A 12,752-nucleotide genomic window follows, 5' to 3' on the forward strand; every position below is an offset into this window, starting at 1 on the left:
ATGCTGGTGAATGTGTATCATACATTAGCTTTGAACTTCAGGCATATTCGGTTTGGGCTCTGTTTTGGTTTCCACTGATTACCAAGGAAAATGTCTGGGTCTTTAGCTAAATTATCCACTATGTCTATGCTAACAGGCAGCATCAAGCTGTGTTTTGGCAGGTGAACAGTACTCATGTATGAGCCTTTAATTTAAATCCCTTTTAAGATATGGGGAGTTGGACTGCGCAACTACTGCTGCTGGTACTGTGAGGCTCACCTGTGAAAATAAAGACAGCATCAGTCAGAGTTTTAGGTGTTTAAAGGTTTTGTAACACAAGCAGAAAATGTTAAAGCTGACAGGAATATCAGTAGTTCTGCAGGTATTTCCTTACTGTAAAAATCAAAGAGTTGAACTGAGAATGTCTGCAACGCCCACAGATTTCTTTCTGCAAACTGTGGAAAGTGACAGACCAGCCAAGTGGCCCACTGACACTGCCATTATTGCAAAAACCCAAGGTTACTGTGATACTGGAAACTTTCATTTTGTTTTACCTACCAGTACACTCTGAATATAGAACACAGCTACACTCTCGGGGTATTTGGCTGAGTTTCATATTGTGTTTTTTAGTTACAAGGTGATGAATATTGTAGGACAGAGACTGATGGATCAGCTAGTGAAAACAGACTTACTGGAACGTTGAAGTGTAATGAAACAGACGGAGGCATTCAAATGAAATTTCAGCAGTTTGCTGTATGAAGAGAGCAGATGGAGCACATGCAGCTGGGATGTGACAGGGTTTGTGTATGGATGTTTATTTGTTTGTGACTGGCATCGTCAAATGGTTTCTGCCTCCTCTGAGGCGTTAATGGCCATCGTACATCACAGTGCTTGTGTCTCCCATCGCGGCTGGGCCAGGCGCAGCCCGACACAAGTTAATGATCAGAGTTTGCAAAGGAAATGAAGATTTATGAGTTTTGGAAATGCATCTCTATCCCTGAAGTAGAAAGAAATGAATCTAGTTGAAAAACATGCCCTCCCATGTCTACATTTCATCGTCTACAACCTGTTGGTCTGTTTGTACTGAATGATCATAACTCCTCTCCCATCTGCAACGTAAGAGATCCTTTGGTCTTTCATATCAGACAGATTCGAGAGCTAAGAAGTTAGAAAGCTGGGCAAATACGATAACTAATAACAAAACTAAATGTCTGATAGTGAGTTTCATCTTCTCCAAAGGGACTTTTGATATTTCTTTATGATCCACAATAGAGCTTTGGTAACCTTTATTTAAATTATCCTTTGAAGAATGCTCATTACTCATTCATCAAGCTTAGTGAGATATATCTGGTACAGGAATACCACATAATCCGCATATTCTTACATTTAAAGGGCTAAAATCAGTGAATGTTGATGACATTTTGCTTGAAAAACTACTCAAAATGCGTACAGAAGAAGTCTAAAAGATCTGAGCCGGATGCACAAACATTACATCGCATTGAATTCAAAACCACAAAATGCACTTGTTTTGAACTGATTTATTGTCTTGAGGAAACACTGGATCCTTCTTTAAATATTTATTTACATTATTTACAGTTCAAACTTATTTTACATGGGTTGGTTGCATGCACATTATCATATATATATATAAAAAAAAAAGTACAGATATTTACAGTCATTTAAGAGGGAGTAGTCTGTGCAATAAAAGGCACACATGACCTTTGACCCTGCATGAATGTCCCATGAGTACATTTTTCACAGATACTGCCACATATTGTGTTACCATGCTACACACACCAGGAGAAAAAAAGCACTCGAGCCGCTGCAGAGGAGACGTGTGTTGGTGTGTGATAGAGATTCACTGACAAGCAGCAGAGGCGTAAAGTGCCCTCTTGATTGTGCCTAGACACGATCCTATCCTCTCAGCAGCCTGAGGCAAAGTTGAAAGTCTTTTTCAGCCATAATGATAAAGCAAGCAGAGACGGTGACTCACTAAGAACAGAATTCCACAATCTGTAGGACAATCTACAGTCATCAGAGATTCAGGATATTTGGCGAATGATTATCAATGTCCTACGTGCACCTTCTGTTTGATAAGGCAGTAAGGCCTGTTGGATGAGGCATGAGGCTAATGCTGAGAGACTGACTACTTGAGTTTTTTTCCCCCCCATACAGTCATAAGACGGCTGGGCTGGAAACAAAGGGCTAAAGGTGGTAATCACACGATTGGTCTGACTGGCAGCTTGACTCTCCAATCTGTTCTGTAGTCCTATGTTGAATTTTCTTGCCTGTGAAAACGAATAGATTTATATTTTGTATTCAGTCAATTCACCATTTGCTAAGCCCCACCACCAAAACAGCAACAGACCAAGTCATAGTTTCAAAAATGTAATAAGAAAAAGCGAATTTGGATTTGTAAACATGCTAAAACATTGTGAACGGGCCTCTACTGTGATCAATATCCTGTGTAAAGAGATAATAATAGTAGCACTGTCTATTTTATCCTTTACAGAAGTAAATGACAGTAGCAAGTAAGCAGTTTACCACCTACAGAAGTACCCTAGCATTATTTCCTAAACCAAATGACAATTTCACATTGTGTAGGGCTACATTACAAAAATACCTGTTCAGAACTGGAACAACTACAGCAATGAGAGCAAGGAGTAACAAAAGCAGCTCTGCCCTCATCTTTATTTGGTTTGGAGGGAAATGAGCACTGAAACCTGTTTTAAAGAGCATCAGATTTGCTCGCTGGGTTTTTGTTACATTTTCTGCAGCAAAAGAAAATGACCTTGCAAGAATAGATAAAAATAAATCAAACCACTGTGACGCCTGTCCAAGTATGTCCTTATATATAGCTGTGGATTTCCACAGCTATCAACATAAACTGTGAACATGTACCAACACTAACTTGTAGTGGGGCTCAGCAAATGGTTGTGTGAGCGCTTGTTTTGTTGTTCGCAGCTTTGCTTTTTTAACTAACACTGGGGGTGCTGCTTTTGGATATTTAATGTTTAACAAGATGTGCAACTAGTCGACTAGACATTTAAATATTGCTGCTCTTGCTAATCAGTGTTAGAAGTGCTAGTCAGTTAAATGTATTGTCCTTTTTTTCTTCATGTACAACGGCAATAACTGGTTCAAAGAACTTGCTGCGCCACCGTGGCATCTGGTGCTAACCATGCTAGCCAGTGCTGTTGTGCAGAATTTTAAAAAACTAAATTAAGAGAGACTGTATGTCAGCTTTGACAGGATAAACTGGAAAGTAACCAGGCATCTGACGTGATGTGCAACGATACTGTGCACTGGAATGTGGACGCTAGGAAGAGCCCAACGCTACTGTAGCTAGCCCTGCTAAGGTTAGCCAAAGGTTAGCCACCACTGCAAAATACTTTTTGTTTTTGCAACATTATACATGGCAGAAAGTGCTATACAGATAAGTAAATTTAAAATACTAACTGATAACAATTAAACATGATTAACGGTTTCATATAGCTCCACACAAAATATGTCTGGCCAATGTTATTATTTTATCTCATCTAACTTACTAGCAAAATTAGTCTTTAGGAAGATTCCTATTGATTACAGATTAATGGGTTTTACAGATTAAGCAACATATCAGCTGGAGCTATAAAAATCTACAACTTCTTCTTCCCATGATTATAAAAAAAAGGGACAACAGGGATCTGTCTTTTTTATGACTGAATTATTATCTTACATAATATATCAGCAGAAACATTATTATTACTCATTTCTACTCCTACTACAGATCTAAATGGATGTCCTCTTTTCAGTATGTTTTTCATGGCTGGAGCTTTTCTTTGTAAACTGAGTCTAAAACATGGCTTAATTACATAGCTGCAAAACAGCCTTGTGTTCATTTTCAAAGTATGACTAAATCTAGCTATCAGAGATTCAGCTGAAGTCAGCCAATGAGAAAGGAGCGACACTTAATCTCAACGGCATCTCCTCTGTAATACGTGAAAAGGAATTGGCACAACTATTTACACATCGTCAAGTAATGAAGTGATGCTGAAGTACAAGTCTCAGAGTTTGGGGCAACTCAAGGTTGGGCTGATCCAAGGTCAGATGATAGTTTATTGCTTCTGCATGTTTATAATAACTCTCTGAGTAGATTTTATGCAGAGTCATCATTTTTGTATTGCATCTTTTGCGTGACGCATTAACAGTCAACAAGTCCAAATTCAGACATTTAGGAGATTTTGATTCAGGTGTACATCATTTAAATTACCCCTCCCCCCAAAGGTGTTTCTGGACTTCTGATCAGCACCATCTGCATCGTTCAGAAAATGTACAAGCACAGGGCACCACAGAGAGTGCCTAAAGCTACAGAACTACAAGATCCTAGCATTAAATAGAAATATGGAGATGTTTTGAAAAAAGAGCTAAATCCTTTCTCAGCATTATTACCATGTGAAACACATCACCAACCTGGTGAGCAGGGTCAGTTTGGCTAATTGGCACAGATAAATACATAGTGTACGGTGGAGTCAAAGTATACAACTTGTTAGTTTGGGAGTTTAATTACCCCACTGATCACATTTTTCAACACTCAGTCCAGTTTTATATTCAAACTACTATACAAATACCCTATTTTGTACATATTTATGGTCAAAATTCAGTGCACATCTTCTTCTTTGGCCAAATTGGGAAGATGCTATCTTAACTGTGTACGCTCTGTACACAAAAGCACAGTACAAAGATAACAAGTAAAGGGAATCAGATGCAAAATCAAAACATGAAAATGGCTATTTTACAGACTGACAGTACCATTTTTCTCAAAGTAAAAAAATCTGTCAAACAAGGCATTTGTTTGATTCAAAAAGCTAGCTAAATTCACAGGATCAAGTTATGACTAATATTATCCTTCAACCTTTACCTGAGTTTCTAATCATAGCAAAAATAACACCCAAGAATGCTTCATCATACTGACCCCATAAAAATGTTTGCATTCATTACAACCTCCCCACCTAAAAAAAAGAACTCCAAAACCCCGATACAGTGGCACGCAAAAGTTTGAGCATCCCAAGAGATCTGAGATCTCAGACCTTAGTTCTGTCGTTTGGGCCGTGGCTTGATGATGATGCAAATTATTAAAGGCTTTGCAAATACTCATGCTCCAACACTAGAGCAGTCACTGTCCTCCTTCAGCAGCTGCCTAGCACTCTAAAAATGTAAATAATTGATGCCCACACAGCAACAGCTATAAGAAGATAGGAAAGTGTTTTTGAGGAGGCGGTCAGTTAGTAAACATAAATGAGAGATGGTGGTTAAAAGGAACGATGGATGGTTAAGTTGAGGTCTAGAAATCCTAAAGAGAAGTCTGGTGGACCGATGAAGTCAGAACAGAAGTTTGCGGTCACAGTGTATAAAGACGTCTGGGGAGAGTTCAGGTGGTAAAGTGGGCTGTCTACCAATCAGAAAGTCAGTGGCTCGATCCCTGACTCCTTCAGTCCACGTGCCGGGAAAACCCTGGCCAAGATACTGAAGTTAGCCACAATGTGCCACTGGAGTGTGACTCTGTGTCAGTGGTAGAAAGTGAATTTTCTGAATGAAACTTGTAGAAAAAGCTTTGAGTGCTCAGTTGGTTGGATGAAAAAAATAAATACTTAAGTCAATAAATCGAGCTTTGGTCTTATGTTTAAGCCAGTGGCTGGGGAAACCTTTTTTTGCAAAAAAACGCTAAAATAAAAATTTTACAAACATTACTTGCCAAGCCATTGGCACTAACAGACATTTTTAAAGGGGGTGCTCAAACTTCTGCATGTCACTGTTTTTGGAGTGGAAGCAGCTTCAAACTCATGTTGGACACATGAAACAGCAGCAGAACATACTCACGTATCAGAGCAGAGTTGATAGAAAGCCTGCTGAAAGCACTTCATACTCTCAGCACACTTTTGAACGTGAACACTGTTTTATGATCCCAGCATCACTTAACTCAACTACATACTGTATGTCTCTGGGTCTTTTATAAGGAAAAGTGCACTAAATCACCAATATATTATTTTTTTAACAAACCGAGTGATATTGCCTAACTGAACGAAGCTTAGCTGTAATACTAAGAGAGTGTGAATTGTGTGTTGCTGTTTTTTTGTAATTGAACGGTAAGACATCTATGTGTTAAAAGAAGCTCTTGTCATTTTGGAGCAGTACAGGAAAAGTTAATAAACAGATGTGAATGCTTGCCATTTTAAGGTGTCAGACAAAAAAAAACAAAGGAGATTTTTTAATTACTTTAAAGAGTCGCTGTCACCCGTCGACATGTATGGACGTGTACGTTTGTCTCAGTGGAACATGGCAGTGCTGAATCCGTTTCATTAAAGAGACACTAAATCAACACAGTGAGGGACGCCAGGACCTATCAGGCAAGATGGATAACCGAAACATCCTCTGAAATTGTCTATTTGTGTGTGTCCACAGTTTGTGCATATGTATGTGCTGCCCACACACATAATCTGCCACATAAACAGATTTGTACATCAGTGCACAGGTATAGGAAGTTTATTCCTGTCTGTAAGTATAGCAGCAAATAGTGGGTGGAAGAAAATTGGGATGTTAATAATAAATCCCTCTCAGTTATGACCTACTTTCACCCAAGTAATCTTGCCTGAAAAGCTGGTGAGAGCTGCGAGACCTCTAATTAAATTGGCTTCCTGGAGAAGTAGCTGGGAAAGAGGTGGACTCCTCAGTAAGGCTGGTCAGTCTGACACTCTTACTAACCTCAAAGATCAGAGTGGAGCAGGAAAAAAGGCCGGGGGAAACGAGTAGCGCTCCTATTATGCTTTGCGTCGAGGATAAATGGCAGGTATGAGCCACACACACTGACGGTTGGTTTGGATAATGATCTGGCTCTCTGCCCTCGATGCGGCACTCAAGAACGTGTGAGGAGCGTCTTCTGTTTGTGTCGTGTGCATCTGCAGGGGTGTTTCTTATTTTTGCCGCAGTTAGCACTTCACAGAGCAGATAATAAAGTCTGTTCGGGTCCTCCAGGACCAGTGCTACCTCGGTTGTGCTACTGGACGTGTTTCCTATTTGCAATGTCAGCAGCCAGACAGTCTGATAACCCGAGGCCCACAGAGGACAAATCCACACAGAGACCAGGAGCTACTCAGAGCATTAAAGAAAAAAAGACTTCAATATGTGGAGCACCAGGTGTTTTTGTACACGGAGACCCGTAAAAATGTTCACTCCCACCTCATACTGTAAGTCCAAAACAACTGAGGTAGGGAAAATAATAAATTAACACAAGATATTACAAAAATGAAAAACAATAAAGTTCCACTAAGATAGTGAGAGGAAGTTGATCGTAAAGGGAGAAAACACAGTCAAAAGCAGAAGACTAAGTGATGGTATTTCCAAGATAGTCTGTTGATCCACTGCTGTGAACACACAGTATGATTGTCCACTTGTGTTCAGCGTCCTAACAGCCACAACGCTCCCGAATGGATGAACACAGGTCTCAGTTCTTTAGCGTCCCTCTTGGGGTTTTTTTTTTTTTTTAATTCAGGCTGTGTCTTAATTTTCAAACAACAGATGCATGAATACACATGTCTCTGAGCAGGTCCAGCTCACTGTTTGAAGGAACAGAAGGACACTTTTTCATTTATTTGACACCAAGTTGCAGTAGTTTTCATGTCAGGAGAGAATCCCTTTTTGCCTGATGCAGACACACAGCCAGGCACGATGCTGTTTATCTTTTCCAAGTAGCACCACATTTGAATGGCACTTTCAAATTGGCAGTAAAAAACAATCTGAAAGGCAAAGACTTTTTCTTTTGACTACATATTTCACCTCGGCTTTGTCGTGTTGCCTTGTGACAAAGAAGGACAAAAAAAGACACTCCGATCGCCTTGGAAACTGTGATTTCAGTGTCACATTTCTGTGGTAGAAGCGAGCAGGTCACAGATCAGTGGCTCAAGTTGTGGAAAAATGGCTGACAAAGGAACCGCCGTCCCGCCGGTTCTCACCTCTTCCTCCACACCTTTGACAGCCAGATCTTCACCGTCTTGTCGCTGGAGATGAAGAGACAGAGAGGTGGGATGATGAGCAGTCGAAAATCAAGGCGAACACAACAAAGGGGAGAAAATAACAGAACATCAATCAGGCACTCCTGCTTTCAAAACAAGTCATTGTACATCAGACACAACACAAAGACACGAACTTCAAAGAGCACTTCGAACACACACACACAGACTTCATTAAAGACCCTTCCACATGGTGTCATAGTAAAAACACCTCTCCAACCTAAAGTTTAGGAGCAGGTTCATAACTCTGCAACAAGTAAATCCAATTAACCCGCCCACAGCATCACTGTTACTCTGCTAACCGTGCAGATTCATTTTCACAGTTCCGCTTGCTCATTCTCACCATTCAGGTCCACTTTGTATTAGTCAATTGGGTAACGCACAGAACAACATCGCAGTTTCAATTAACACTACACACATATGTTGCTCATAAGACTGTCCAAAGTCTACCCCGCTGCTCGCTCCATGGCAGCAGGCTTCAGCCTCTCGCGCAACCCTGGTAAAGGTAAGCGAAAGAGACTGGGTGGATTTTTTAAGCTATAGACGGTATACATAAGATGGACGTAGTGCTGTGATGTCACCCACTGGTCACAAAGTAGCGTTTTTGAAGTGTTGACTTGATCATTTCTTTTTTCACAGCATTAACTACAGCCTTACTGCTTCCACAGGACTTAAGAAGGCAAATAGAAATCAGGTACCGCTAATCAAATTCACTTGGTTTAATTGATCATGAGCAAGTGTGAGCACTCCTATAAAAGCAGAAACTTTGGCAGTTTTCTGGTGTGTTAACAGAGCGCCAATCTTCCCAGGAGTGGACATCCCTGTGTGCGACAGATGGCCTCAAGCACTGCAGCAAATCTACAACAGAAAGGCTGAAAAAGAAAAGAATAAAAGTGTTGCAAAAGACTGATAAAGTCATACAGTTACTGCTGCTATAATCTAGCGAATCATGGGATGAATTTAGTTACACTACATGGAGCTTTTTCCAAGCTAAAGCCTGTTTTATTTTTATTTTCTACTCTGAGGTTGTAGCTCACAAAAGGAATATGCAGGTATAGATTGAGGGATCATTATGGAAGTGTTCACTGATGACTGAGATCACTTTAGCCTCAGGGTGATTTTCTCAAACACTTCTATGAAATAGGACGTCTTCAGTCACAAGACTGCACTAAATATCTGTAGCCAGAAAGCCAGAACCCAGCTTAGCCCAAAGGCACCAAAAACCACCAACCAGCACCAATTAGTTAACTTATCTTAATTGCAGGGTTTCTACAAGGGATATAAACTCAATAACTAAAGGTCTTCTTCTTCTTCTTTTGACTGCTCCGCCACAGGAGATTGTCTACTGCCATCTCACCTTTTCTCTAGCATCCTCTTCTGCCACTTCAACCCTCTCCATGTCGTCCTTAACTACATACATGAACCTCCTCTGTAATCTTCCTCTTTTTCTCCAACATGGCAACTCTATATTCAGCATCCTTGGTCCAATATATCCACTATCCCTCCACTGCACATGTCAAAACCAGCCTTGAGTCTCTAACTCTATCTCCATACTGCTCAGCCTAATCCTGTCCATCCTGCTCACGCTAAATGAAAATCTTACCATCTTCGGCTCAGCTTGCTGTCATCAAAGGAAGTCTCAAGTTGAACAACTATACCATTTCCCTTGTTCTCTTTTACCTCTTTATGAATACACTCACAGTTGCAGCTTATATCTAAATAAATAAAACAATTCTCATCTTAAAATCTCCCCCGCAGCCTGGACGGACCCTGAAGACAGCCATGTTTGCTGAACACCGGCAGAAATACTGCCCATTATTGATTAAACAAATATACGGTGGCATTGATTTTCACATCTTCAAATCTCACTGAAGCAACTATGTAACTAAATGTCAAAATAGTCATTTTTAATAGTCCAGCACGCACAGACAGAATACATCTGCACACACACACACACACGCACACACACACACACACACACACACACACACACACACACACACACACACACACACACACAAATGACAGATTCAGAACAGAGCTGTGAGCTGCTTCCAGTCGAGAAGAAGCTGTTTGTCTTTGTGGAAGAAGGGGTCCGCAATCAAACCATTAACCACGAACAGATTACAAACTGAGCCAAACAGACCGGCACAACAAAAACACCAACAAAAAAATAAATAAATAGAAAAAAGAGAAAAGCAAAGAGATACAAACTTGTGTCACCCACGTAAGAAAATTCATAGTAGGGAAAAGAAAAAAGGCAAGGAGAAGAAAGAGGAAGTAAGTTAAGACGATACCAGAGGAGGGAAGGATTGGTGAGCAGAGAACAGGCAATCATGGGAGGCTGGTGGCTCGGCCCTTGATGGCCAGGACCCGTCGAGGAAGACACGGGGTCAAGCCTGGCACATAGTTCCACAGCTTCACCCTGCAGTCACTGGGTTTGACAGAACGGGGGAAAGCAGAGGGGCAGGAGGAAGGGAAGGGGTGAAGAACAAGGGAGGAGAGGAGGAAGGCGGTTTGAGAGACCAAACATGAGCCGCAGAGAAGGTGACCGAGAAACAGCGAGATTAAAGACGAGGATAAGAAGTGAAGGGAAGTTAGTCGATCTCAAGCGAAAGCCCAACAGCTGAATGAGGAGTGAACAAAATAAATAAAAACCAGCAGACTGAGGAAACCACAAAATGTCTCACTGCATCACACACTTACAAGTAAATAAGCATTATCTTTGTCTGATGCCGCTGCGAGCTCAACAGAACAAATCTGGCCAAAAATAGGATGGAGTATGACCTTCTCACTGCTGACACATACCTGCGGATTACTGCCTGAGATAAAGTCAGCATCATTTAGAATTTCACTGTGAAAAACATTTTTGGCAAAGGGCAAACATTTTAGTATCCACTAGTTTATAAAACTCAATTGTAAGCACTACGCTCCCTGGTTCCCAACCTCCACACCCCATCCATGCTTTTAATAGACTCACCCTTCAGTTGCTCTTACTGTCAACAACCCTTGTAGTGAGTTTAGATCACGGTCATTACAAAAGGGTAAAACTAATGCACATGCTGAGCACTATTATAGACAGCAGGGTGAGATTGCTATAGTGAATAATGCAAACTTTAAATATACATATGTGAGGAGCTACTGTAACTCTAATGGCCAAAAGTTAATACTGGTTCAAATAGAACGGTGTCAGATAACATGTTGCATCACATTTTGTTGTAAATGGGGCTGCATAGCTGCAGACCAGTCAGGTCTGACCCCCAACAATGGGTACATGAGAAAAAGTATTCCCTGTGGCCTCTTTCCAGGAGCATATCGCGCCCTGCCACAAAGTAAAAATTGTTCAACAACGGTTTGAGGAGCACAAGAACCAATTTGAAGTGTTCATCTGGCACCAAAATTCCCCAGATCTCAATCCAATCAATCAATCAATCATCTGCAGGATGTGCTAGACAGACAAGTCCGACCCATGAAGGCTCCACCTGGCAAACCTACAGGACTTAAAGGATCTGGGGCTAACATCTTGGTGTCAGATACCACAACACACCGTCAGGGGTCTAGTGGAGTTTGTGCCTCGACAGATCAGAGCTGTTTTGGCAGTAAAATGGGAACCAACACAATTTTAGGCAGGTGGTCATAACATTATGTCTAATCAATGTATTTAGACACTTTGATGGGGTTACAATACTATGACAGGGCACAGTTTTAAATGAAATTTACCTGGAAGCAGTAAAGATCTGTCTTGAGTTGGTACATATGGCATTAATGGGGCTCTCGTGACCTCTGATCTCTCCAATGGGAGTGAAGTTGTCGACGTTCCACACTTTCAGCATGCCGCCGCGGCAGCCGCTCAGCAGCATGGGCCTTCCTGGTACATATGCAAGAGCACACACCCAGTCCTTGTGGGCGTTTGGGATTTGCTGTGAATTCAAAGCAAAGAGATGTTGGGAGTTAAAGAAAGATGCGATTGCATTAAAAATGAATCCAGTGGTTTTAAAGCAGGTATGTTTGTAAGACATCTGGGTCACCGTGTTCTATAAAGTAAGTTCTATAAAGTATGCTAAGTGCTTGGTGTTTAATGGATAGAAATTATCAACAGTAAAACAGGATTTATTTATTTTTTTAATGGAAAAGGGTACAGCATTGTTGCTAGGCAACATATAAGAACATGTATGGTTGAGAGACTCAATAAGAGACTGTATTTAGACTCAATTACGTAGTTATTCTTAGCTCGTGTGTCTGCGCATTCAGTATTTCACAAAGGCAGCGCAATGTACGAGCTGAATGTGGAATATCTGTTTCATGTTTGCTAAGATAACCCCACTGACATTACAAAAATGCAGAAACTGTCAGAATGAGATTAATTGTATTCATTTCAAGAGCACGCTCCAGAATTTATTTTTGTATTGTGACAAAGACCATCTAAATGGACACTTGTTTGTTTTTTTTATTGCATTTATTTATGAAATAAAGGGAAAAAATGAAGAACATAATGAACCATGTCTTAGCAGAGGGGAGATATTAAACCTTATTATTTTATTATTATTTTATTTTATTATTTTTTCTTAAAATTAGGTGAAATATTCAAAAACGCTATTTGGATTTTGTGCAGGACTTTATTAAACTTTTATTATTACGTAAGCTTTGGCTTTGCTGTTGTTTTTCTTTTTTATTCTGTTTATCTCAGCCTACTGGGCTGCAGATTAATTTAGCTCTGAAGAGTGGAAC

At 40.6% G+C, this 12,752-nt stretch overlaps 1 protein-coding gene across 6 annotated transcripts in view; it reads right to left on the bottom strand.

The window, feature by feature from the left end:
- Positions 1 to 1,502: 1,502 nt before the first annotated feature.
- The window catches only part of kif21b (kinesin family member 21B), a 71,878-nt gene continuing 60,628 nt past the window's right edge, over positions 1,503 to 12,752 (bottom strand). For 5 of the 6 annotated variants that reach the window (XM_082532171.1, XM_082532170.1, XM_082532169.1 and 2 more), the window contains 2 exons: positions 11,745 to 11,944; positions 1,503 to 8,012 (listed from right to left, as the gene is read on the bottom strand). In XM_082532171.1, the coding sequence (XP_082388297.1) occupies positions 7,964 to 8,012; positions 11,745 to 11,944 (249 nt within the window). In that variant the 3' untranslated portion in view covers positions 1,503 to 7,963. Of the gene's footprint in view, positions 8,013 to 10,343; positions 10,459 to 11,744; positions 11,945 to 12,752 lie in introns of those variants that run through there. The other variant, XM_082532173.1, reaches the window with a different exon arrangement.

This window comes from Aulonocara stuartgranti (assembly GCF_965226115.1).
Source record: "Aulonocara stuartgranti genome assembly, chromosome: 5".
NCBI classification, from domain to species: Eukaryota; Metazoa; Chordata; class Actinopteri; order Cichliformes; family Cichlidae; genus Aulonocara; species Aulonocara stuartgranti.